Here is a 27,089-nt window from a genome sequence, read left to right on the forward strand (position 1 = left end):
TCTCACTCTGTCACCCAGGCTGGAGCTCGGCTCACTGCAGCCTCCACCTCCTAGGTTCAAGCAATTCTCCTGCCTCAGCCTCCCGAGAAGCTGGGATTACAGGCAGGTGCCGCCACTCCCAGCTAATTTTTGTATTTTTAGTAGAGACGGGGTTTCGCCATGTTGGTCAGGCTGGTCTCGAACTCCTGACCTCTGGTGATCCACCCGCCTCAGCCTCCCAAAGTGCTGGGATTACAGGCGTGAGCCACTGCGCCAGTCCCCAAGCCGGCTTTCTGTGTCCCAGTGGTACGACCTGCCTTGCAGGAAGCCTCCCAGTCAGTACCAGGATGTTTTTTTGTGTTACTGCTGGCACCTGGACTGGCCAGATTCACAGGAGGATCTGGGTGGACAGGTTTGCGTGGATGATGCCTCCGTGTGACTCGTCCCGTTAGCTCTGAGTGGCTCCAGGATGCCGTGGATGGTCTCGTCACCTGTGGTTTTCTTCCAAGGCTGTTTCAGCTGGGCTGATGGTAAAACGAGCTTTGCACTGTCAATTGCAAGGTCAGTGTTGAGCGGTCCTGAACTTGGTCATCCGATTACCAGGAAGGGTGCAGGGTGCCCCAGAAACACTGTGCCTTTGGCAGGGAAGACTGGGGGGAATCTTTGGATGCTGCTCATGGGAGGCCAGTGCTGCCCTCCAGAAACTTCCTGGGCTGGACGCATGGTAGTTGGGTGGAGGAGGTGGGCCGGAGCCTGATGACCCCCAGCAGGTCTGCTGTTGGCCAGCCTCTTGTTTATAATTTGTCATGTCCCCCAGCTGCCTTTATTATTTAACAGTTCTCTTGAAATCACCTCATTCTTTGTTACTTAATATGATGTTTTTTTTGAGACCGTGTCTCGCTCTGTTGCCCAGGCTGGAGTACACTGGTACGAGCTTGGCTGACTGCAACCTCCCAGTTGCAGTCAAGTGATTCTCACACTTCAGCCTCCTCAGTAGCTGGGACTGCAGGCATACGCCACACACTTGGCTAATTTTAAAACTTTTTGTAGAGATGAGGGCTCACTATATTGCCCAGGCTGGTCTCGAACTTCTGAGCTCGTGATCCTCCTGCCTCTGCCTCTCACAGTGCTGGGATTATAGGCATGTGCCGGCTAATTTAATTTTTTAAAAGACGTTTTTGGCTGCATGCAGTAGCTCGCTGCCTGTCATCCCAGCACTTAGGGAGGCCGAAGTGGGTGGATTAGTTGAGGTCAGGAGCTGGAGGCCAGTGTGAAACCCCACCTCTACTAGAAATACAAATATTAGTCCGGGTGTGCTGGCAGGTGCCCTGTAATCTTAGCTACCTGAGAGGCTGAGGCAGGAGGATCACCTGAACCCCGAAAGCAGCGATTGCAGTGAGCTGAGATCGTGCCACTGCACTCCAGCCTGAGTGACAGGGACTCTTTCTCAAAAAAAAAAAAAAAAAAAAGACTTTTAAAGGATCATCAAGAGATCCCTTAAGGTAATGTTAAAAGGGAGAAAGAAAAAATAGATGTCAACAGAAAATTAGTGGCACTCCCCCAAAATTGAAGGTGATTATAAAAACAAAGACAGGTGAATAAAGCTGAGGCACCGCCCGTCCTCCCTCCCCCGTGCTGGCTGCCAGAGCCCTGAGCCCGGCGACTTTCTTCATGCTACAGAAGAGACCTAATGTTAGGGTGGGGTTCATGCGCCAGAAACGTTGTGCCAGAGAAGCAAGAAGGCTTGGAGGTGGGTCTAAAAGAGCGGATGACTTTCTCACGATTTGATACAAGGTAACTGCCACCCTGTCTCTTCCTGACACAGGCCTTCCATGGCCAGGCCCTATTCTCAGCTGTTTGCGATATTAGCTCACGTTACCACCGAGGCCATCCTAAGAGACAGGTCCTGTCCTGGTCCCGGATTTAGAGGTGAGGACTGGCCCAGAGAGGTTAGCAACTCGCTCAGGGCCACAGAGCAGGTGTGGGAGAGGGGGAGCTGGATTTGAATCGGGACTGTGTTGCTCAGGGCGGCACCCCCAACGTTTTACACCCAGGACTGCACGGATAGGAAAATCACCCCTACGCTTGCAGCCAGGCCTCGGCCCCAGCACTCCCGACACAGGGAGCTCCATCTGCGAGGGCTCAGCCAGCCTCCAGGACCCTTCCGGGGGTGCCTGCGTGGCACCAGGCGTCTGGAGCAATGGAATACTTAATGTGAGACGGGCCTGGTTATTTTCCTCTCTTTCTCCTCTCTGTTTCTTTTATTCTGTGGATGAAGCAATTCTCACAGCTCCTGTTGGCCCAAGCCCTGCGAAGCCAACTAACAGGGCTCAGGAAACCAGCATGGTGGTGTTGGGGGCTCAGAGGAAGGCGGGGCTTCTCTTGGAGACCGGGGTTGCAGTGGCAGTGCTGGCACCTGTGAGTGCTCACCATTCCGAGGACATGGATGTGGACTCCACCTGGTCTCCTCTGGCCAGGTGGGGCAGGCTCTGGCGGGCCGAGACTGGAATGGGCCTGTTCAGGGAGTGCCCCGCCCCCGTCCCCCAAGGCCCAGCCATAGAGCCAGAGCTGGTGTGGGTGTGTGGCTGGCCTGGGTGTCGTGGGGTGCGGCTGCAGGCACTGGCATGGGGACTGGGGCAGTCCTTCCAGGAAGAGCAATTGGACTGTGGGGCAGGGGGCACCCAGGCCAGGCCAAAGTCCAGGCTCTTCAGGCCGAGGCAGGACTTCAGCCCCTGGCGGCCAGTCAGGCTGCTGCGGAGAGCAGGTCGGGATGGGCCCTGGGGACTGGATGACGCTGAAGCCACAGGCAGAAGCAGAAGACCAGGGTGGGGGCTGGGGGCTTCGGGCTTCGTAGGTGGGGAAATAGGCAGGTCTGACCAACTCAGGCTTCACGGACTTCGCCTCCCAGTGCCCGGCTGGTTTACTCTGCAGTGGCAGTGACGTGCCCAGCACCTCCCAAGGCAGGATATGAATCCTCCCGGGGGCTGCCATCCTTGAGCACCTGCTTGGGGCCGGCCTCTGTGTCACCCTCCTCCCCTCACTGTGTCCACCTCACTCTTGGGTACCCCAGGGAGGCGGGCACGGTCCTCATGAGCCCACTTTTCAGGTGAGGAAACTGAGGCTGCGGAAGATCAACTGCTTTGCCAATGCCACTGCATCTGGGTGGGGAACGGGGCTGGAACACGAGTTTCTCTGACTCCAAAGCCCACGCTGTTAATGCACAGGAGAATAGGTGGGGATGGGTCCCTCGACTCCTGGCCACGGCCACCCAAGTCCCGCGTCAGAGTCAATCCACGCGACTTTCATTGCCGTGTTTCCGCCTTGTTTGACGTTATTTCTTGCCGAGCACTATGGCTTACAGATGCTGCTTCCCTGTCATTCACAAAAGCCCCCTCATGCCTTCCCCCTCTCCTCTTAGGAAGTCACCCCTGTTCCAGGACTCACCAGCCGTCCACACGGGGCCCCCCCCCAGCGAGAATGGAGGGGTCCCCGGGCTTGTGACGCCTGGCAAGGAGATAGAAATTTATCCCGCGCTGGGGCCAACGGTGGGACCGTCGGGAAGCTGGCAGGCTTTGGGGAAAAGGCTCCCCCGTGCTGACGGTCGCGGCTTGGCCTTAATTCCCAGGGGTGCGTGGTGCCGGGCGGGCCGCTCCCAACTGGCAGAGGCCGGGCGTGCAGGTCCCGGCGCCCGCAGAGCTCTCGCGCGCCCCCGCGTGGCCGCAGACCGCAGCGCCGCTTCGGCGGCGCGTTTTGCCGGAGGAGGGGGCCCGACGGGGAGGGGAGGGGCGGGGGAGGGGAGGGGGCAGGGTTTTGGGGCCCGCGCGCCGGGGGCCCTGGGCCTGGGCTGCGAGGTTTATTACCAGCACGGGGACTGGCGCGGCGGGGGACAGTGCATGCCGCCTATGGCCTGGGATAAGCTGGGGAGGGAGGGTCCGTCCGCGTCCAGCAGAGCATCACAGCGGGACGGCAGGCCCAGGGCTGCGGGCAGCTCCCAGAGGCTTCCTGGAAGAGCAAGCAGCACGTGTTGGTCCGGGAGGAGGGGATGGGGCAGGCTGAGGATGGGTCTGCTGAGACAGGTGGAGCAGAGGTGCGGCTGGACTGGAAGGGAGGGGTGGTGGGAAACAGGCTGGTTGCAGGAGGCGGGTGTGGGGGGTGCACGCAGGAGGAGGAGGCAGCTCTGCCAGGCTGCGCCGAGTAGGGCCTGTGTGGGGGATTCCTGGGAGGGCACAGGTTGGGGGCAGGTGTCGCCTTGGGGGTGCGTGATGATGTGAGGCTTCAGACCCTTCTCCCAGGGCTGTGGGCTGGGAGGGGAGGGGTGGGCACTGTCCCAGGTCTAGCTGGCAGTGTGGGTATCCCAGGAGAGAGAAGAGCTGCCCCTAGTCTTCTGCCTATTCTTCTGGCCGGGAAAGGAGGACTCTGTAAAGTCAGGGCAAAAGCCTGCGTCCCTTCGACAATCTGCCTTTTTTTTTTTTTGAGATGGAGTCTGACTCTGTCACTCAGGCTGCATTGCAGTGGCATGAACTGCACGAACTCAGCTCACTGCAACCTCCACCTCCTGGGTTCAAGCAGTTCTCTGCCTCAGCGTCTCGAGTAGCTGGGATTACAGGCACGCCATCACGCCTGGCTAATTTTTGTATTTTTAGTACAGACGGGGTTTCACTATCTTGGCCAGGCTGGTCTCGAACTCCTGACCTCGTGATCCATCCACGTCAGCCTCCCAAAGTGCTGAGATTACAGGCGTGAACCACCGCGCCTGGCCCCCTACAATGTGCCTTTAATTGGCCACATGTACTTTCAACACTGCCTTTAGAGAAAAGAAGTTGGCCCAGTGACTGGGCCCCTGGCTCATGCCTGTAATCCCAGCTCTTTGGGAGGCCAAGGCAGGAGGATTGCTTGAGGCCAGGAGTTTAAGACCAGCCTGGGCAACATAGCTTTTTTTTAAAACTAAAAATAAAAAAATTAGTTGGGCGTGGTGGTGCACACCTGCAGTCTCAGGTACTCAGGAGGCTGAGGTGGGAGGATGGCTTGAGCCCAGGAAGTCGAGGCTGCAGTGAGCCGTGATCGCACCACTGCACCCCAGCCTGGGCAGCACAGTGAGAATCTGTCTAAAAACAAAGAAAAGAAAAGAAGCTGGCCACAGAGAACACCCTAGTTCCAAATGGAATTGACCAGGCTGCCTTGAAAACTCTGGGTCCCCCAGCTCTTAGCAACCTGCTCAGGCCAGCAGGTGCTGCTTGTGAAGATGGTTCTTGGGCCTTCTTCCCTACTTCGTGTTCTGTGACCTCACATTGGTACCTTGAAATGGGCCACAGTGAGAGTGTGGATGCCACAGAAGTGGGTAAGGGCAACAGTAGGGCTTTCTGAGGGGGATCTGGAGAGCTGGTTTGCTGGGGCGCCACGGTGGCTGCCGCTCTGGGGAACCCCCCCCCGCCGTGAGAATGTGCATAGTCCCGTGGCCTTCGATTTTCTGTGCTTCAGTTTTCTCGAGTGTGAGTCTGAATAATGACTTTTTCTGAGTCCCTCTCTTAGTTTATGTGGAGAACAAATGGTTGTGGTCTCTAGCGCCGCGGAAAGCTTATCATGTCCCTGACTAGAGCTGGAAGACTTGCTTCAAGGACCAGGGCCCCTGAGCACAGACAGGCAGGCGCTGTGGCCGAAAGTACTCGGGACCAGGACCTTACATGCCACCGGCCACTCTTTGGTGCCGTTGGACCAGTCAGCTAATGCCTTGGGTTCCAGCATCCTCATCTGCATGAGGGGTTCAGGCTGAAGGGTCCTCTGGTCCCCTTCTGGGTGTGACATTTTGCATGAATGCTCCTCTCCACTTCACACATCTCCACGTTCCTGCTTCTCTCAACCCAAAACCCACTCCTTTCTCTTTTATGTATTTATTGTGTAGAGACAGGGTCTCACTCTTGCCCATGCTGGAGTGCAGTGGTGAGATCAAGGCTCACTGCAGCCTCCACCTCCTGGGCTCAAGTGATCCTCCCGCTTCAGCCTCTCCTACCATTAGCTGGGATTACAGGCACACACACACCCAGCTAATTAAAAAGAAATTTCCTATAGGGATGGGGTCTCACTATATTGCCCAGGCTGGTTTTGAACTCCTGGGCTCAAGCAATCCTCCTGCCTTGGCCTCTGGAAGTGCTGGGCTTCCAGGTAGGAGCCACTACGCCCAGACTCATTTCTTTCTTGACTCATGACAAGCGCTGGCTTTTCCTGTCTCAGCAGCCCCGCCTTCTCAGTGAGTGGTACGACCCCATCTCTTCTCAGTCCACTCTTTCTGGTGGGGGGCTTTCATTGAGTCCCACAGCTTGCACTGACAAGTCTCAAATGTAAATTGCCAGACTGCACGGTACCCCTGGTTGTGGACTCATCTGCACCTGTGCCAGGAACAGCCACACGTGGCCGCGTTGTCGGCACTGGGACTGATCGTGGCCAAAACAGAACTCTTAGCTCCCTGGACTCCTGTCCCCAACATTTGCTGACTCGGGTCCTGAGTCAGCAAGTGGCTCAGGACCCGAGCGTCGGACCCATCCTTCATTTGTCTATTTTCTTCACCTCCCCCTTACGGTCTGTCTACACTCCTGGAATGTGGCACAGACATTTGGAATCTGTGCACGTTGCAGCGTCTCCACCCCTGCCACTGGACCGTCCTGCTGGGCCCTGCGGCCACCTCCAAACTGGTCACTTCCTGCTCCCATTTCTGTCCCTGGCGTAGCAGTGAGAGTGACTGGTTGAATCACTGACCTCAGACCCTGTGTAAGCTCTGCTTGGGGCTCCCCCCACCCGCTCCACAAGCATCAAACAACCTCCTGCCTCCGGGCTGTGGTCAGCTCATGTTGGAGCTCACTCGCATGCTAGCCTGTGGGCACACTGGCCTTCTGTCTCATCCAGAACACGCCGGGCCCGTCCCCCCGAGGGGCCTTTCACTGGCTCTTTCCCCTGCCTGGAATCTCTTTCCCAGAGGCTGGTGTGCCTGGCTTCTTCTCGTCATTCCCGTCTCTCCCTAAATCCACCTTCTTGGAGAGGCCATTCCAGTCTGGGCAAATGAAAAGGTAGCCCCTGCCCCATCCCTGCCTGTGGCCATCTCTTCTCTGCCATCACCACCGTCTGAGCACTTCGCATGTGGATTCATTTGCTTTGTATTCTCTGCCTTCTTGGGCCTTTAAATGGCAGGTCCTAGATTCCAGGGACTGGACTGTCTTGTTTGCTGCATATCCTGAGCCCAGACCAGAGCCTGGCTTGGAGCTGGCTCCCGTTACATACTTTCAGGATGAATGAATGACTTTCTTCTGCTTGGCCTAGCAGACAAGGTAGCACTGTCCTCGGAGGCTCCCGGGGAGTTCCAGGAACACAGCCCCGAGCTCTCCTCTCACACGCGCCCCACGCGTGTCCTCAGAGGCTGGCTTCCAGAGAGTTACAGGAACACAGTCCCAGAGCTCTGCTCCCAAACGCTCCCCCCATGACGGCTTCCGAGCTGTCACAGTGGCGCACAGACATGGCAGGAAGGAGGGAGGAGGCAGCTCTGTCCAGAGGCTGAGGGATTCTGGCGTCTGGGAGAGGGTGGGAGTTCTGGCCACGGGTCTGGGTGCTCTGCTCTGGAAACCCGAAGCAGAGAGGCTGGAAGGGTCAGCCGTGGGGTCCCCAGGGTGATCGTCTCTCGGTGGCAACCAGGTCAGTGGGAGTCACTGGCCTGGTGGGGGGCCAGCAGCTCTGTTCTGGCTGCCTAGGACATCAGGGTGGAGGGTCAGGGAGCACGGGGCCACCCTCTTGCCTCTGCCTTCTGGGTCTCTCACCTTGAGCCGTGGGGCGTTATGCGACCTCAGACAGGAGAATCATGGTCCCCAGCAGTCCCATCATGAGGAGCAGCCAGCTGCTGGGCAGGAGAGCTGACCCTCCATCCGGCAGGAGAGCAGACTCTGAGGAAAGCCAGAGGGCCGGTGAGGGAGAGAGGCATGGCTTCTGACCCGGCTCCTCCGCCATAGACTCAGGGTCCTCTCCTGGTCGTCCCCATGAGCCCCCGACTTCCTCCTTCATGGCTCCCTTGGTCCCATGGCCCTTGTCCACGACAGCCCTCCATAGCCCTGCTCAGTGGGGCCCACCCCTCTCCAGCCAGGCCCCCTCCAGGGTTGCCACCTTGTCAGTTTCCAGGTGACCTCTGTCCCCAAGATGGGTCAGGTTCAGATAGGGAGCTGTGTGCGTGGGAGGCTGATACAGAAAAATTCCAGAAAGGAGGCCCTCAGGTTGCCGTGGTGGGGAGTGGGGCGTGGGGGTCCAGCGGGTGGGCTCTGCACAGAGCCCCACCTGGGCCAACCTCACTCCATCCGACCCCCTCTTGGGCAAGGCTGCCCACTCCTTCCGCTCGCCCTTTGGTGCCCCCTGAGATGCACGAGGTGCTCGTGAGAGGTCACGTGTTGTGGGAATGTGAGGAATTCTGGTGTTCCCCAAAGCTAGGGAGAAGGAAGGGTGGCTGGACGGGTGTGCTGGTCACAGTCATGCAGGCACCCACGTGCACACACGTGCACTCCAGAGCAGGCCGGGGTGCGGGGCCCCCTGCTCTCACCTGTGCGCAGCATGGGCCGCAGGGCACCTGGGTGCCCGTCGTTGGCCTCTGGCACGATGCCCAGCAGCTGGCACATGAGCTCGTACACGTGGACGCTCTCAAAGGGCTCCACCTCCAGGCCCGCCCGGAAGCTGGGGCCCACGGCGCGGAAGATGGTCTTCATGTCCATGTCCTTGTTGTCAAAGCCATGCTCCCCGTTGTTGAACTGGACGTTAACTCTCTGCCGGGAGCGGGCAAGGGTGTCAGGTCCTTTTTGGGAGCAACAGACCCTCTCCACCCACCCTATCCACCCTATGAGCACCCACCCCTTAGGAAGGAGCACCAACATGGGGGCTGGAGGGGTTCTGAGACTCAGTTTCCCTGAATTCAGAGCCTCTAAAGATCAGTCACCCTAAAGAGTGAAGATCAGGGATGGTCCTGCGAAACGAACGGAGGCCAGACCCCGAGTAAATGGGAGGGGGTGGGCAGCTCCAGGCTGGGCCCTGCTTCCTGCGTGGCCAGCGCAGGCGCCCATCGGTCACTTCCTTTCCCGGGATGTCCGCTCCCTAATCTGTGCTTTGCCTCCGGCTCAGCGTCCCCGTGCTCCCTGCTGAGGGGAAGTCTCGCTCCTGCCTCTTTCCTGCCTCTTCCATGTCACCCTTGGGGCTGGACTTCTACACTTTACCCTGGACACGTAGGGTGCAAGTGTGCGTGCACGCACACACACACACACACACGTGCACACGTACACACATGCCTATTGCACAGGGCCTGGACATGATGGGCAGAGATGTGCACACACACTCTTACTGCCTGGGGCCTGAATGTGGAGGGCACACACACAGGTGCACACACACTATTGCATAGTGAGGGGTGTGTCTCTTTGGTGCTGATGCTCCTCAAACTGGGGACCATCTCTAGAGAGATGGAAGGAGAGGTCAGACGCAATGGTTTACCCCTGTAATCCCAGCACTTTGGGAGGCCAAGGCAGGAGGATTGCTTGAGCCCAGGAGTTTGAGACCAGCCTGGGCAACATGCAAAACCTTTCTCTACAAAAAACATAAAAATCAGCCAGGCGAGGGGGCTCACGCCTGTAATCCCAGAACTTTGGGAGGCTGAGGCAGGGTGATCACCTGAGGCCAGGAGTTCAAGATCAGCCTGGCCCACATGGCAAAACCCCGTCTCTACTAAAAATACAAAAAAATTAGTCAGGCATGGTTGCAGGCCCCTGTAATCCCAGCTACTCTGGAGGCTGAGGCAGGAGAATCGCTTGAACCTGGGAGGCAGAGGCTGTAGTGAGCCAAGATCACACCATTGCACTCTAGCCTGGGCGACGAGAGTGAAATTCTTTATCAAAAACAAAAAACAAAAACACACACACAAAAATGAGACAGGCACAGTGGCATGCACCTGTGGTCTCAGCTGCTTAGGAGGCTGAGATGGAAGGATCGCTTGAGCCTGGGAGTTCAAGGCTGCAGTGAGCTGAGACCCTGGCATTGCACTCCAGCCGGGGCAACAGAGCAAAACCCTGTCTCAAAAAAAGACAGAAAGGAGACCCAAGCCCCGGGAGGGAGCCCCCGAAGGTGGTGCCTCCAGCAGGCGACTCACTCCATGGATGACGTAGCCAGGGTCGCTGTACATCAGCAGGGGCGTGATCCTGGGGTTGTTGGCGTAGTGGAAGGCCTCGGGGAACTCCTCCCGCTTGTAGACGTGGAGCTTGGGGTGGGCGTCCTTGAGCGCACTGTACACCGTCCCCAGCCTCCCTTCTTTAGGGAGCAGCATCCCGTTTGGTCCATAGTCCAGGAGCTCAAACTCGATGTCCTGGAAGGTGAAGTTGGGGAACTTGTGGAACTCGACCAGGTCACCAGCCTTCTTGTTGACGGTGGTCATGCCGTGGTCGGACGTGACGATCAGGTTGAGGCTGTCTGTGAGGTGGCTGCGCGCAATGCTCTCCCGGAGGTAGCCCACGGTCCGGTCCACCTGCTGCACCATCTCCTTCCTCTCCGGGGACTCGGGGCCGTACTTGTGGCCCGTGGAGTCTGGTTCCCCAAAGTAGAGCGTGACCAGATCCAGGTCCTCCTCCGTGAACCACGCCATCACCGTGTCGACGTTGGCTCTCCACTCCGTCTCATTTTTGTAGTTGTGCAGGACGCCTTCCTTCCGGCTCCGCGTCACGGCCACCCCTTGGTAGGTGACATTCCCGCCGGGGTAGAAGAAGGAGCCAGCCTTCAGGCCCTGCCAGACAAGGCAGCATGAAAGAGGGGACCCCTCAGTGGGTGCCCCTCGCCCCATGCCTGTGAGCACATTTGCCCCTGGCTCACCTCCTCCTCTGTCCACCCACCTCACCCCTGCTCCTAGCTGCAGCCGCGGGGCCTTTCATTTCTAAAACATCTCTGATCTCATGTTCTCTGGAGGGAAAACCTGATTTCACAGAGGAAATGGCAGGTGCTCACTGGACGTGAGCACTAGACGGGACGTCACTATACAAATGGTCCCAGATGCGCCCTGTCTGCCTCATCATTGGGCTGTAATGCCTGCCTGGGGGCCACACTGCCCAGAAAGTGTCCCTTTCTCACCCGCAGTCTGGTCTGCCCTGCTGGGCTCTGGTCCAGGCATGAGTCTGTCTGTCTGTCCACGTGCGTCCCGTCCACCTGCCCCTCCAGCCTTCTGCCTGGCCGCCTGTCTGCCCCAAGTCGCTTGGTGCTTTGTTTAGGATTCATCTGTCCCCTCCCGTCCACTCCCTTGGGACATTCTTTCCTTGGATGAAACGCCATGAGATGCCGGGTCTCTACTTTGGCTTCCTGCTCACGAGTCCCTGGAAGGAGCCCTGAGTGGGTCTGTGGGTCCTTCTGCAGCGAGGGAACTCCGGCTCGAGTGGATACCTTGGCTGTAAGGTGGCCGTGGGCTCTGGCATTTATTCCAGCCTCATCTTGGAAACCTCCATGGACTTTGTTGACTGGAAGCCTCACCCTGGGCCAGGCAGCCTCCAGGGCATTGCAAAGTGGGGGGATTCCTGGGCCAATATGATAACCCACCTCGCATTTCCTCTTTGGCCCTTTAGAATTTAGCTGTTCAGCTCGGACAGGGATGTGGGGAAGGAGAAAGTCGTTTAGTGGTTACATGCTTTCTCATGAAGTCACAATGATCATTCCTGTTGGCCCCCACTCCATGCTGCAGGGCCCGAGGATGCAGTTCTCCCTCCGACTGGGGGCAGAGCAATCCCTCTTGCTCCGGGCTGCGTGCACGGGCCGAGCGGGATGCAGCTCGCTGGTTCAGCACCCACTACCTGCCCAGCCTCACACTCTTCTGTGAGTAGGCCAGGAGCCCCGAGACCTTGGAGTGGGGAAGGGGTCCTCACTTGGTCCCAAGCCTCGCCTGGGCAAGCTCAGTGTGGGCGGGGTGGCATTACCTGCCTCTGGGCTGTGATCCAGATGGGCACGCTGCCGTTGTCCCACCACCTCTGGATGCCCAGCGTGGCATGGTAGGGCAGCTTCACCTTGCTGGTGGTGTTGTAGTACATGTTGTGAACCACCCCGTGGTTCTCAATGTATTTGCCTGAGGGAGGAAGAGGGGGAGAGGGCGGTGGGAGGGACCTCAGGTCACAGCGAGGCCGGACCCAGGGCTGGAAGAGGTGAGCCAAAGCGGCCCAGTTTCCCTCGTGTGCTGCGTGGGGAGGTGGGCCTGGGGCAGGGCTGGGGGGAGCGGACTTCCTCCTGGACTGCCCCCTGGGAGCCAGGGTTCAAGGTCCTGTCTGAGACAAATTCTTTGACCTAGAGATTCTACTTCCACTTTCAGTTTGTCCTGCAGCTGGATGGGAACATCTGCAGGGATGCATGCTCAGGGATGCTGTCGGCAGCCTTGTTTGCTTTAGCAAAAGATTGGGGGTGACCTCCACGGCCATCAGGAAGGAAGTAATTAAGTAAACACTGGCCCAGCCGTCAGATGAAATCCCAGGCAGGAATTTCAGCGAACCACGTGGAGGTCAATGAGGTTTTTTAAATGTATTTTTGCACAGGAAGCATGTGCCTATGGTACTAAGTCCAAAAGGTGCCAGAGGAGAAATGAATCCGAGAAAGTCCCTTCCTCCCGTCCCCATCTTCGATGTGGGGAGCGAAAGGTGCTAGCAGACGGGAGGACCGCACACCTCCCTTCGCGGTTAGAGGGGGCCGAGGCCGCAGGAACGCTGCAGTGAGGACGCGCTAGCTGTTAGGGTGATGGGGTCCCTCCACGTTCGTGCTCACTTAGAACCTTAGAACGTGGCCTTATTTGGAAATCGGGTGTTTGCAGGTGGAATTAGCTAGGTAAGGGGATGTGTACTGGAGAAGTGTGGACGCTCAAGTCAGCCACTGGTGTCCTTGAGATAAGAGGGAAGGCGGAGGCAGAGGTCGGAGGGATGCTGCCGCCAGCCCAGGAATGCCAAGGATTGCCGGGCCCCAGGAGCCAGAAGAGGTGAGGAGGGAGCCTCTGCCAGAGCCTGCGATGCCCTGGCCTTGGCCTTCTGGCCTCCGGAAGCACGAGGATCCCTTCCTGTGGTTCTTGCTGGGCAGCCCTGGGACACCTGTGCGGGGTCTTTGGAGGATGACACAGGTCTGAGCCGTGGCCGTGCCCCTCGGGAAGGCCGGGGGTGTTTGCTTTTCACTCTCTAACACCATTGTTGTGGTACTTGGCTTTTTATTATTTTATTTCTTTTTGACTCAGGGTCTTGCTCTGTTGCCCAGGCTGGGGTGCAGCGGCGCGATCTCAGCTCACTGCAGCCTCTACCTCCTGGGCTCCAGCAATCCTCCTGCCTGGGCCTCCCATATTTGACTTTCTTTTTTTTTCTTTTTGAGATGGAGTCTTGCTTCGTTGCCCAGGCTGGAGTGCAGTGGTGTGATCTCAGCTCACTGCGACCTCCACCTCCTGGGTTCATGCAATTCGCCTACCTCAGCTTCCCAAGTAGTTGGAATTACAGGCATGCACCACCACGCCTGGCTGATTTTGTATTTTTAGTAGAGATGGGGTTTCACCATGTTGGCCAGGTTGGCCTCGAACTCCTGACCTCAAGTGATCTGCCCACCTCAGCCTTTCAAAGTGCTGGGATGACAGGTGGGAGCCACTGTGCCCGGCCCCATATTTGGCTCTTTAAAAACTTATGTCTGTGTTGTCTGCAGCCTGGGAAGATCTGTCAGGGAGGTGTTGGCTGGGAAATGGAAAGGATGGGAGGGAGAGGGAGAGGCTGGCACGGCCACGAGAGGCTGGAAAGGCAGGTGAGGGAGGGGCGACGTGAGTACCAGTGGGAAGCCCAGCACATCTTTCCCAGGCCCTGAGCCCACCACAATTCCCTCCTCCTGAAGCCCTCTGGGTTTGCTGCCCTGGCTGCAGCCATGGTTTAAGGATCCCACTGCGCATTTTTCTTCATCCTACATCTGTTGCTACCAATGGTGAGCATTCCTTTTTTTTTTTTTTTTTTGAGACAGGGTCTCCCTCTGTCACCCAGGCTAGAGTACAGTGGCTCGATCTTGGCTCACTGCAACCTCCGCCTCCCTGGTTCAAGCAATTCTCCTGCCTCAGCCTCCTGAGTAGCTGGGACTTAAGGCATGCGCCACAGTGCCCGGCTAATTTTTATGTTTTTAGTAGAGATGGGGTTTCACCATGTTGACCAGGCTGGTCTTGAACTGCTGACCTCAGGTGATTCGCCCGCCTCAGCCTCCCAAAGTGCTGGGATTATAGGGATGAGACACTGTGCCTGGCCTAACAGTGAGGATTCCTAATGCCCCTGGGCTGTGTCCTGAGCAAGGACGTCTCACCTTCATCCCGCACGACAGGGCTCTGTGCCACCTGGTTTCTCAGGCCCTCCCGCCCCCAGGCCCCATCCTGGGGCGTTGCTCACCAGTGACCAGGGTGAAGTGGCAGGGGCTGGTCATGGTGACAAAGGCAGGGGTCATATAGCGTGCCTTCACCCCATCTCGGGCCATGGCGTCCAGGTTGGGGGTGTCCACGTCCTGGTCGTAGTTCCAGCGGAAGCCGTCGAAGGACACCAGGAGCAGCTTGTGCCGGGAGCCCTGCCTGTGGACCGGTGCCCCGGCCCCTGGAGCCAGGAGCGTGGCCAGAGCCACAGCGAGGAGGATGGCCGGGCGTCTCATGCTGGGCCTTCCAGATGGACAGGCACACGGGGTGCTGGGAGAGCTTCTGCTGAGGAGGAGGGCAAAGTCCCAGGGTCACGGGGGCTGATCTCATCCTGTGCGTCTTTGCACTGTGGCTGTGGTCATCCCCAGTCAGTGGCACCTCGGGAGTGGGCTCCCCAGCCGTGTTGGTGCCACCCCTGGTCCCAGCCTCGAGTGCGTGGGCTGGCATCAATTTGGGCGTGTCTGTCTTTATTGCCAGTTGCGCCCTCGGGGTTCCAGGCTCCTCCCCAGAGTGGGGACAGTGACCCAGGGCTCAGGGCACAGCAGCAGGAGTCCATTCCACCGGCAGAGTTGTACCCTCTCCCCCTCCCATTGCAACTGGTGGCTCCTCTGCCCCAGATCACCCTGACCCCAGGGGACCCAAATGAGGGTGGGGTGGGACCCCCTCTCCAGGCCTTTCAGGGCACATGGGCCTCAGGCCTGCCTGGGGAAGGACTGTGCGGCGGGCTTCCTGCAGCCAGGGCCAGGACCAAGCCTGGGTCACAGCATGGCCTTGTCCAGGGGGAACCCCAGGCTGGGTGCCTCTTCTTCCCTCCTGCTCCTGTTAGGGACTCCTGGAGGGTAGGGAGCTGACCTGGAACCTGATGGCTCCGGCACAGCGTCCTGTGCACCTTCTTTCTTGGGGTGCTTCCTTCTGGAGAATCTCAGAGGGGGCCCGGGGCTCGGACATTCTTGCTTGTCAGACCTTTTGACAACAAGGGGTCAGAAGAGGGGGATTCCCTTGTCACCATGGGCACATGAGGGGTGGGAGGGAAACCCTGAGTTCAGGGTGTAGCCCTCCCTCCCTCCCGCCGTCTCTCCCTCCTCTTCTCTTATTCTCTCTCTCTTTCTCTGTGTCTCTCCCTCTTTCTTTCTCTGTATGTCTCTGTCTCAGTACCTGCTAAGCACGTTCTGTGTACCAGGCATGGTTCTAGGCCCTGGGGACACAGGAGTGAATGAGATAGTGTTCCTGGTGACCTCCATTTGAGCGGGGGACACACAAAGTAAAACGAACAAACCAGAAAAGAAGATAGAGTTTCCCAAAAGAAAGGAAGACAGGAAGACCAGATGGAGAAGCTGGCGGGTGGGTGGGGTGGCATGCAACGAGTGGCCAGAGGGGCCGTGAGCCAGGGGAGCAGGCATGGGGCAGGTGACAGGGCAGCAGGGCCAGTCCTGTAGGGCAGGCGGTGGTGATTCTCATGCCAAGCAGTGGAAGCCAGGGCTGGGTTTTAAGCAAGAGAATGACATGAACTGATCTAATGCTTAAAAACCCTCTCCATTTGCGGGTGAAGGACGGACCAGAATGAGGGCAGAATGGACACTGGGTGCTCCTTGGGGAGGTGACTGCCTGTGTCTGAGCAAGAGATATTGGTGGCCCAGACCAGGGTGGTGGCTGTGGGCTGGGCTGGGTTTGAGGTGGATCCTGGAGGTTTTGCTGAGAGGCGGTGCACGGGATTGCACGGTGGGGAGATGGAAGGGCATGGAAGGGCGTGGCTGGGGCCACGCAGCCACTGTCAGCATTTCAGTCTGGAGCCACACACCTGCCAACGGTGGCCCTTGCCTTCCTTAAGACCTTTGCCTGGCTGCAGCAAGCTGACCCCACCTCAGAGCGATGGCCATGGCACTCAGATGACACCACAGAGCCTGCCACAGCCTCCTGACCCGGGTGGGTGGGCAAGGACCCCGGGTGCAGACCCCTGGCCCTCCCTGCCCCGCCGACTGGAACAGGCTCTCAAGGAAGCCTCGGTGCCAGCGACCCTGCTTCTTCACGCTTCTGTGCACCAAAGGCTGAAAACCAGGATGGAGCCCCCGCCCGGTTCCTGCAACGTGGGGTGCCTGCTCTGCTGGGCTGGGCTCAGGGCACCTAGAGGTGCGGCTCCTGCCTGGGGAGCACAGACCTTGGGGAGGGCAAGGATGCCCGTGTGTCAGGGACACAGATTGCGATGCACGCACGGGGGAGTGCAGGCGGCTTTGGGAGAGGAGGTCAGGCTTCGCTGGCACCAGCTTTGGGGTAACCCATAGGATGGATGGAGCCAGGAGAGAGGGCAGGAAGGCTTCAGCAGAGGGACCAGGCATGGAGGAAGGTAGGCGCCCCGGCCCCCGAGGGGGTCGACCAGGGGCCCGTAGGCCACGGCGGGGTCTGGATTTTCTGCTGTGGCAGAGCAGGTTAGCTGTCCCCTGATACCTGTTCTCCCCTCTTTCATGATAAGATGGCTGCCGAGAAGAAAGACTACATTTCCCAGCATTCCTTGCAGCAAAGCACGGCCACGTGATCAGGTTTTGGCCAATGGGGCAAAAGGAGAATGTCATTTCAGTCCAGTCCCCAGGCTCTTGCTAGAAGCTGGCCTTGGCGCCTCTTCTTTTTTTTTTTTTTTTTTTTTCCCCTCCATCTGATGCCCCCGGCTGCCGCCCTGAGCCGCCTGATGAGGGGCTCCCCGGGGATGGCAGGGTGCGCAGAAGGCGCCTGGTCCCCAGCGTCCTGGGTAGCTCGGCCCCGGGCTGCGTCCTCCCGGGGAGAATTCCACACACTGCCTCGGTGCAGTGTCCACCCTCAGCGGGACCTAGTCCAAGCTGACGGTGGAATTCCAGGCCTGGGGGGCATTGCTGGGTTTCAGCAGGAGCTGGCTGTGGGGTGGGGCTCGAGTGGGCCGCCGTGGAGGCAGGGCCTGAGCACGCCGCGAGGCAGTGGTCCAGGCTGGGTGCATTTGGGGTGTGCTTGGGCCGGCGCAGATCCTGGTGGCTTGCGGGCGTGGGGTCCGTGGTTCCCCACGTTCTCCTCTCGGCCCCCGGGGGCGTGCTCTTACCAGCCTGGGCCAGGTCTGGAGAGGCATGGAAGGTCAGCCCCCTGACCCTGCCAGCACAGCTGAGCCATGTTGAGGTACCTCTTCGTCCGGCGTTTGGCTCTGTACCTCAGTCCCGCTTTGTTGGGGAGCTCCTTGGGTCACCCCACTTAGGTTTTTGTTCTCTTCCCTGGTCTCATAAAGCGCATGGAGAAGAGTTTGCAGTGGTTGACTGTAACTCATGACAACCTGGCATTTCCCACAGTCCAGGCGCTCAGCAATAGCCACCATCTCATTGAAGCTGGGAGGTAGTCCCTGTGTTAGAAGGTAGTAAAATCCTCACTTGACAGGTGGGACACTGAGGCAGAGAGAGGTTAAAGCTTGAACCCAAGTGTTCTGGCCGCTAAGCCCTGGCATTCGGCTTCGGCTGCTTCAAGGTGCAGCAATTTACCAGCCTTTGTTTACTGGGGATCCTGTTGTCAGCCTTTGGGGCTGTTGACAACATTTTCTCGAAAAATGGTGCAGTCTAGCCTGGCCAACATGGCGAAAACCCGTCTCTTCTAAAAATACAAAAATTAGCCAGGCATGGTGGCGTGCACCTGTAATTTCAGCTACTCGGAGGCTGAGGCATGAGAATTGCTTGAACCCGGGAGGTGGAAGTTGCAGTGAGCCGAGATTGTCACTTGATATATAAGTGAGATTGTCATTGATATATATATATGTACACACACATACACACACATATATTTGAGACGGAGTTTGCCTCTTGTCACCCGGGCTGGAGTGCAGTGGCACAATCTAAATCAATTTAGAGGACAAACGCATACAAATAGCTACCATGCTTTCTGTTTTGACAAAACTTTTTATTTTACGATAGTTTTAGGTTTACGGAAAAATTGCGAAGACAATACAGAGTTGCCACGTCCCCTGCACCCAGTTCCCCCGTTATTAACGTTGACTATTAGTGTGGTACTTTGCACAATTAAGGAGCCAGCATTGATAAGTTATTATTATTATTTTTTTGAGACAGAGTTTCACTCTTGTCCCCCCGGCTGGAGTGCAATGCTGTGGTCCTGGCTCACTGCAACCTCTGTATCCTAGGTTCAAGCAACTCTCCTACCTCGCCTCTCAAGTAGCTGGGACTACAGATGTGCGCCAGCACGCCTGGCTAATTTTTTGTATTTTTAGTAGAGACAGGGATTTCGCCATGTTGCCCCGGGTGGTTTTGAACTCCTGATCTCAGGTGACCCACCTGCCTCGGCCTCCCAAAGTGCTGGGATTACAGCTGTGAGCCACCGTGCCAGGCTGATAAGTTATTATTATTATTGGAAACAGGGTCTTGCTCTGTTGTCCAACCTGGAATGCGGTGGCACGATCTCTGCTCACTGCAGCCTCAACCCCCTGGACAACCAATTCATGGTATTCGGTCCTCAGGTCTCCTCAGGCTCCTCTTGGCTGTGACGGTTTCTCAGCTGTTCCTTGTTTTTGATGACACTGACAGATTTGAGGAGGGCTGGTCAGGTGTTTTGCAGAATGTCCGTCAATTAGGATTTATCTGATGTTTTCCTTATCACTAGGCTGGGGTTACAGTTTTATGGGAGAAGGTTTGCAGAGATAAAGAGTCATTCCCGGCCGGACCTGTAATCCCAGCACTTTGGGAGGCTGAGGTGGGTGGATCGCTTGAGGTCAGGAGTTTGAGACCAGCCTGGCCAACATGGGGAAACCCTGTCTCTGCTAAAAATACAAAAATTTGCCGGCCGTGGTGGTGCATGCCTGTAATCCTAGCTACTTGGGAGGCTGAGGCAGGAGAATTGCTTGAACCTGGGAGGCGGAGGTTGCAGTGAGCCGAGATGATGCCACTGCACTCCAGCCTGGGTGACAAGAGCGAAACTCTGTCTCAAAAAAACTGAAACCAAACAAGCAGGAGCCGTTCCCATCAGGTCACATCAAGGTACACGTTATCAGCAGGGCTTATCACTGGATTTCAGGCCTGAGTCACGCAGCTGAGGAGAGTCGCAGGTGTCTCCTGGAGGCTGCTGTCTTTCCCGCCCTCCGCGGCTTCATACTCTGTTCTTTGGAAGGAAGGCTGTGCCTGCCACTCAGGCTCCTGGAGTGAGGGGTCACGCTCCACCTCCTGACGGCGGAGTGGCTGCATAGGCACTCGGAACCCCGTGTGGGGGATTTGCCCCCCGCGCACATGTGTTTATTCATTCAATGACTTATTTGCGTCAGTACGGACTGGTAACAATGTACTTTATACTCTGAGTGGTGATCCTGTATTTCTCTATTTTTCAGCCCCAATTGTTCCACCTTTGGCCACCGGGCAGTTTTTCAGTTGGCTCCTGGTCTGTGACACATATCCCTGCAGTGTGTGTAAATACATGTGTGTACAGGATGTGTGTGTGTGTGTGCACACGCATGTGTGTATGCATGTATGTTTGTACATGGCTTGCGTGCGTGTGTGTATGCACATATGTGTATGAATACGTGTGTGTATGTACGTGTGTGTGTCCAAGTGGGTGTGTGTACACGCGTGCACGTGTGTGCTCATGTGTGCATGTGTGTGTTTTGAGCACTATAAGATGCTCCAGGCTCATCTTACATATTTCCTCCCTCTGCCCTAGAATCCAGCATTTCCCAGGTAGCCTGGTTCATTTTATTGGAGATGTTATTAGAGACCAATGTCTGGGAGCTGTGTGGGCTGCTTGTTACTGGGATGGGGCAAAGCATTTTTAAAGTCGTCATTCCAGCGTCCTTGAGGCTGAGAACTCCCCACCTAAAGCAGACGGATGTGAGCTTAGAGAGGTAGGGCTGATGGCCACCATAGGTACGGTGGTTACGGGCAAGCTGGTGTCCGACGGGGAGAGCGCTCCTCCTTATGGACACGTGAGAAAGTGGGTATTCACTGCTTTTCTTGCGTAGGGGCTCTGGGTGCTCAGCAGGACTTGATCCCAGAGGCCTCCTTGGCCTGCGGCCCGGGTGGATTTGATGCTGGCACAGGCCCATGAGGATGAGCCATCCAGGGGGCTCAGGCCCTGGGGATCCGGCCTATGGGCCTGGGGCCGCCTGCCCAGGCCTGCTGGTGTCTCAGCGGGTGGCTGCGGGCCGTGAGGTAGGGATTGTCCTCTGACAGATCAGCTTTGCCGCTAACTTCCTGTTCTCATTAATAACCCGATACGAGGAATTCTATTGCGATTGTTTAGGTGTCTCTTACAAGACTGTGAGCAACGCGGTAACCCCAGCTCCTGGCCTGATGCCTGGCACGCAGTAGGTGTTTAATAAATGCATCTTCAGTGCGTAAATAAAAGAAAACGAGGGTGGCATTAGCACGGTCAGGACCTTTGCAGTCGCCTTCTGACGCACCTCCTTGCTTCCGCGTAGTCTCCAGGCCGCGGTTGGCGTGAGACCGCATGGAAATCACTCTCTTCCTACTCTGGCCAGGGTGCAGCCCCAGGCCGGTGCTTCCAGGGAGCCCTGGATGCCGTGGTGAGCGTGTGGGCTCGGAAGCTGGGCCCTTACCCCTGCGGGTGGTGGCCCCTGTTGGAGGAGTGGTGGAGCATCCAGCCCCCTCCCCTGATTTTCCATCATGACCGGTGGTGACAACGTTGGGTCTCAGTGGGTCTCTCCTGCCTCCTAGTCCAGTGCCCTTTTGTGGGGTCCATTACTGGCTTTTGGGGCCCCTGAAGGGCCTGGTTACGCTGTTAGGCTGGGATGGAACGCACCATGAGGAGGGGCTGGATGTGGGGACATGGCAATGAGTCTCCCCAGCAGGCAGACGCCGGAGGCAGTGGCGACCACACCTGCTGTCTGGGAGGGTTCCAGGTGGGACCCCTGGCATGGGGCTGGAGTGGGCTCTTCATTGTCCTATCCCTGGGACAAGCGTGTGGGAGACAGCAGGGGCCACCAGGAGCCACAGGAGACAGGCCAGGCTCATCAGGTAGCTCTGGGACTGGCTGGGCCCCAGGAGGGCTGTGTCTTTTATGGCTATGAGGTTAGGAGACAGACAAGGACCAAGGGTGGTGATTCCTTCCCAAAGGGCCGCAGACACCCAGGGAGGCCGAGCAGGGAGGAGCTGAGCAAGCAGCCTCCCTCCTGTCTCCCTCTCTCCGCCATCAGCCTCAGCTGCTGTTGCCCAAGGCAGTCACCTCTGCAGGGGCTGGGGCTTGTGAGGCAATGCTCCCCCCACAACCCCAACACCTGGCGGTTGCTCTCTGATTGCTGGGACCTGCCTGACCTTCACTGCAGCAGGGTTTTATGAGCGGCCTCACCACTTTATCAATTGCTGTTGCCTTTTATTACTTCTCAGGGGTTTTATCTCAGCGGCTGCCTTGCTGCCCGGCTAAATGAGGATTAATTTTTTAACAGGATTATGTGCTGTGGGTTAGCTGTACTCTCCGGGGACAGCCAGGCACTCCCCTCCCTCGCAGACCCTCCCTTCCCAGCCTCCCTCACTGCTTTGCTGGGAGCAGGGGCTCCATGTGGGGGCCCCAGGAGCCGGGGGCTGCATCAGTCCTGACTGGGATGGGGGTGGCGAGGGCTGGACCTGGACTCTGGGTGGCAGAGGCTTCTTCCTTGGGTGGGGCCTGCCCTGCCCTGCAGGGTGAAGTTCCTTTAGAGGTTGCAGCCACTGCTTGAAGGACATTAGGCTTGGCCACGGAGGCACTGGGTGGGGGGGCAGGTGGAGCAGGAGCCGGGGGATGTGGGAGAGAGGATGGGCCACCTGCCCCGTTGCTCAGAGCTGTACAGCCTCCACATGACCACGTCGGACTTTCTTGTCCTTCTCCTGGAGCACACTTTCAATTTCCACCAAGTTGGATAAAGCTGAGCCTGTTCTCACTCCTCCTGTGTCTGTCACCTGGAGGACAAAACCCAGGATCTCACCTCAGCTCCCCGTGACACCGTCTCCTTCACAAACCAGAGGGAAGCCTCCTTCTCCTTCTTTGCCCATCAGGAAAGCCTCTGCATCCATCCAGGGTAGGCCTCCAGACACCAGTCTGGGGGGCTTCTCCCTGTAGCCCCAGGCAGAGCTGGGGCCCTTCTGGGCTTCCCATGTGATCCTTCTGTTGGGCCTCCTGTCCCCTCTGGAGTCATGAATTTGTGGATGTGCTTACCCACCCGCTGTGAGCCCCTGAAAGGGACACAGTGATACTGCATTCATATCTAGGCACGGGGCAGGTGCCAGGCCTGTTTACAGAAGGAGCAATGAATGAATGAATGAATGAATGAAGGGATGTATGCATGAGGGAGGAAGGGAGGGGGTCATCGGCTCCCTGAAGGGGCCTGGGCTAACTGGTCACTGCCCCCTCTTCTCCTGGCTGAGCCCAGGGCGGGCTCACAGCTGTAGGCCTGGGATGTTTGGGCCGCAGCCTTGTGGGCAGCTGGGTTGATGGGGTGAGATCCTGGCCAGAGGGGAAACTGCCCCTGCTCGGGCCTGGCTTCTCCTCTGGAGTTCTTGCTGTGCAGGTGTGTGCAGACCTGGCTTAGCTGATGTAACGAATGACCTCAGGAGCAGCTCCAAGCAGCAGTCATGCATTCTGGTGGCCTGGATGTCCTTGGCTTGTGGCTACATCCCTCCCACTCAGCCACCATCCTCACGAGGCCTTCTCTGTGTCTGTCCCTGTGCGACTCCTATAAGGACACTAGCCCTTGGATGTAGGGTCTGCCCAAATAACCCAGAACGACCTCATCTCCACATCCTTCTCTTAATTCCATCTGCAAAGGCCCTCTGTCCAAAAAAGGCCATATTCACACATTCTGGGAATTAGGATAGGGGCATATCCTTTTGGGGGACCACCCTTCAACCTGTAAAATACCCGTATGCTTGACGAACTACCTTCCTGCTCTCTGGAAGCCTCTATGCTCACACCTAGAATTTCCCGGTGTGAGTCTATGCCCCTCTGTGGCCGTCCTGTGTCCTGTGTTTTTTTACGTTTATTTTTTGAGACAGGATCTCACTCTGTCACCCAGGCTGGAGTACAGTGGCGAGATCATGGCTCACTGTGTAGCCTCGGCCTCCTGGGCTCAAGCCATCCTCCTGCCTCAAATTCCTGAGTAGCTCAGACCACAGGTGCGCACCAGCATGCCCAGCTAATTTTTAAAATGTATTTGTAGAGACAGGGTCTTCCTGCGTCGCTCAGGCTGATCTTATACTTCTAGGTTCAAGTGATCCTCCTGCCTCGGCCTCTCAAAATGCTGGGATTACAGGCAAGCCTGGCGTGTCCTGTTTATGGGTTCCTGTGTACCCCTCCTCGGTACATGCCCAAGAGAACTGGCAGCAGGGTCTCAAAGAGATGCTTGCACACAGGTGTTCACGGCAGCTTATTCACAAAAGCAAAAATGTGGAAACAGGCCGGGTGCAGTGGCTCAATCCTGTAATCCCAGCACTTTGGGAGGCAAAGGCGGACGGATCACCTAAGGTCAGGAGTTTGAGACCAGCCTTACCAATATGGTGAAACCCCCTCTTTACTAAAAATGCGAAAATTAGCCAGGAGTGGTGGCAGGTGCCTGTAATCCCAGCTACTAGGGAGGCTGAGGTGGGAGAATCGTTTGAACCCGGGAGGCAGAGGTTGCAGCGAGCCAAGATTGTGCCACTGCACACCAGCCTGGGTGACAGAGGGAGACTCTGTCTCAAAAAAATATATATCTATATATCTATATAGATATATAGATAAAGACAACCCAAGTATCTACCCCTGGGTGAAGGGTAAACAAAACATGGTCCATCCATACAATGGAATATTATTCAGCCTCGAAAAGGAAGGACATTCTCACACAGGCTTTAACATGGATGAACCTTGGGGACATTACGCTGAGTGAAACACGCCAATCACACAAAAACACATAGAGTGTGATTTTATGTATGTGTGGTCCCTAGAGGAGTCAGGTTCACAGAAACACAGAGTGGAATGGAGGCTGCCGGGGGCTACAGGCGGGGAAGTGGGAGGTTATTGTTTGATGGGATGGAATTTCAGTTTCATAAGACGAAAATAATTCTGGAGACGGATGGTGGTGATGACTGAAACACAATGTGAAGGTACATTTTATGTTACATGTGTATTTACCATAATTAACAATTAAAAAATAGGCCAGGTGCAGTGGCTCACACCTGTAATCCTAGCACTTTGGGAGGCCGAGGCGGAGGGATCACTTGAGGTGAGGAGTTCCAGACCAGCCTGGCCTTCATGGTGAAACCCCATCCTACTAAAAATACAAAAATTGGCTGGGCATGGTAGTGGGCACCTGTGATCTCAGCTACTTGGGAGGCTGAGGCAGGAGAATCGCTTGAGCCCAGGAGGCGGAGGTTGTGGTGAGCCGAGCTCGTGCCACTGCACTCCAGCCTGGGTGACAGAGTGAGACTCTGTCTCAGAAAAACAAAACAAAACAATTAAAAAAAAAAAGAACCTATGATCCTGGGGCCATTCAGAGCTGGCAAGGATCTAGGGGTGATTCAACAGTAGCGGTACAGAGTTCTAGATTCTGTCTTGCAGGTCAAGAGACAATTCCCCAGTAGCGATGGGGTCCCCAGAGGCGCCCCGCTTTTGTTGGGGTTCTCCCTGCAAGGGTAAGAAAAACAGTGTCCCCAGCCTTGGTGGAGGACAGACACAAGCTGAAACCACACTCACCAGACCTCCGTTCTCCCACGTGAAGAGTAACTCAAACAATGTAAAAAGTTTAAAGGTGATTTAGAAGATAGTTGAAGAATAATTCATACTCATTTCAGGAAAATCGAACATAGGTGGAAAATAAGAGTTGATTTTAAATCTTACACCCCATGGGGTATCTACACACAAGTTTTCTTCTATCTACATTACGTACGTCTGTGTGTGCAAGGTTAGGCTGCGTTAGAGATGGTATTTTGAGTTCTGTTTGCCTCGCCACGATAGCAGGTGTAACTAATTAAACAGAACATTTGCAGTGGACGCAGCGTGGCGGCGGGACCTGCGCTCAGGTGGGGCCTGCAGGATGGCGGCGTGTGGCGAAGGCCTTCACCAGGGATGGATGGAACTCTGAGGAGCCTGGAACTCTCCCCAGGTCCCACTGAGCCCCCCAGCCTAGGATTCGCGTCTCCCCGTTCCCGGTGAGTGGTCTTTCTGCAAGACAGCCAACAACCCCAGTGGCTGCTGGGTTTAAGCCGGGATGGGAGCTGGGGGAGTGCCCGGGACCCCCTCCGCATTGTCCACTAAGCTCTCACCCAGCCAGGTGGGGGGCAGCGCGGTGAACCTTGGGCTGGCTTGGACGGGCAGTGATTTTTGGGGGTCGGCTGATGTGTCACTGTCTCTTTGTGGTGCTGTTCATTCCTTGGGGTTTCTCCTTCAAGCTTGAGACCTTTTCTCCCCCCTTACCCTCCCCAGGCCTCTGTGTGAGGTGCCTGCGGCTCCAGCCCAGCCCCTCCCTTGGCTCTCCCCGCCCTGAAGTGCTGGGCCTCGTCCCAGGTGCCCACCCTTTCCTGGGTGTCTTCCCGACCCTTCCAAACCTCGCCCTCGCCACCTCCGTGCCCTTCCACTATTTATTTAATGGCCCCAGTGGCCTGTGACATGACAATGAACTCCAAGGTCCTGAGGCTGATTTTGAGGCGCACCAGAGCGGTGAGGCGCCTTCACCCCTGGAGAGCTGGACATGGGCGGGGCCGGACAGAGAGGCAGACACGTGGCGCAGCCGTGGCCTCCAGGACCTCCAGGCAGCAAGGGCTGAGCTGTGGTCTCTGGGCGCTCCGGCCTTGGTGCAGCTTGGGGGCCACTGGGCAGTGGTCGGGGGTTGTGTGGCTGTGTCCATTCCTCTTCATGATTTTGGGTGACGCCCTCTGTGAGCATTAGGAGTTTAACAATCGCAGTGCTCGGCTGGGTCCTGGACGCACAGAGGCTCCCGCGCTTCTGACCGGGTGATGGCCCTCTAAACCATTGCAAGTGGAATCTATCCTACGTCAAACATACATTTACTGGCGGGGCGCCGTGGCTCACATCTGTAATCCTAGCACTTTGGGAGGCCAGGTGGGCAGATAGCTTGAGCTCAGGAGTTCGAGACCAGCCTGGCCAATACGGCGAAACCCCGTTTCTCATAAAAATACAAAAATTAGCTGGGCATGGTGGTGGCGCATGCCTGTAATCCCAGCTACTCGGGAGGCTGAGGCACGAGCATCTCTTGAACTTGGGAGGCAGAGGTTGCCGTGAGCCGAGATTGCGCCATTGCGCTCCAGCCTGGACGACAGAGTGAGACTGTATTAAAAAAAAAAGTGCATTTAGTTTGCTGGCCAGCTCAGCCCAGCTGACCTCAGCTGTGCTCAGGACCCTCCCATTAGCCTATAGGTGGGCAAAATCAGCGCACACAAAGCCTGCTTTTTTTTTTTTTTTTGGTTTTTGAGACAGACTCTCAATCTGCCACCCAGGCTGGAGTGCAATGGTATGATTATAGCTCACTGCAGCTTCAGACTCCTGGGCTTACATAATCCTCCTGCCTCAGCCTCCAAGAAGCTGGGACTACAGGTGTGTGCCGCCATGCCTGGCTAATTAAAAATTTTTTTTTTTTTTTTTTTTTTTTTTTTTTAAGAAATGGGGTCTCGCTATGTTGCCCGGGCCGGTCTTGAACTCCTGGGCTCAAGCCACCCTCTTGCTTTGATCTCCTAAAGTGCTGGGATCACAGGGGTGA

The 27,089-nt window shown here is 56.8% G+C and overlaps 1 protein-coding gene and 1 long non-coding RNA gene across 3 annotated transcripts; one reads left to right on the forward strand and one right to left on the reverse strand.

Annotated features, from left to right (window-relative positions):
- Window positions 1-1,706: 1,706 nt before the first annotated feature.
- On the forward strand, window positions 1,707-27,018 carry LOC108301724. Of its 2 annotated transcripts, none has more exons than XR_001823979.2 (4): window positions 1,707-1,908; window positions 2,258-2,743; window positions 25,363-25,524; window positions 26,991-27,018. It is a non-coding gene; the product is annotated as an uncharacterized LOC108301724 (long non-coding RNA). The 2 variants fall into 2 exon arrangements; XR_005199509.1 differs by lacking the exon at window positions 26,991-27,018 and adding an exon at window positions 26,255-26,428.
- On the reverse strand, window positions 3,572-14,867 carry ENPP7 (ectonucleotide pyrophosphatase/phosphodiesterase 7). Its single transcript, XM_017524960.2, has 6 exons — window positions 14,394-14,867; window positions 11,934-12,079; window positions 10,133-10,759; window positions 8,546-8,765; window positions 7,779-7,901; window positions 3,572-3,981 (listed from the first exon to the last, which is right to left on the reverse strand). Exons 1-5 carry the CDS (start codon window positions 14,644-14,646, stop codon window positions 7,795-7,797), a joined length of 1,353 nt encoding a protein of 450 aa, XP_017380449.1. The 5' UTR covers window positions 14,647-14,867; the 3' UTR covers window positions 3,572-3,981; window positions 7,779-7,794.
- Window positions 27,019-27,089: the final 71 nt, after the last annotated feature.

The sequence above is a fragment of the Cebus imitator genome, unplaced genomic scaffold (assembly GCF_001604975.1).
Source record: "Cebus imitator isolate Cc_AM_T3 unplaced genomic scaffold, Cebus_imitator-1.0 Scaffold36, whole genome shotgun sequence".
Classification (NCBI taxonomy): Eukaryota; Metazoa; Chordata; class Mammalia; order Primates; family Cebidae; genus Cebus; species Cebus imitator.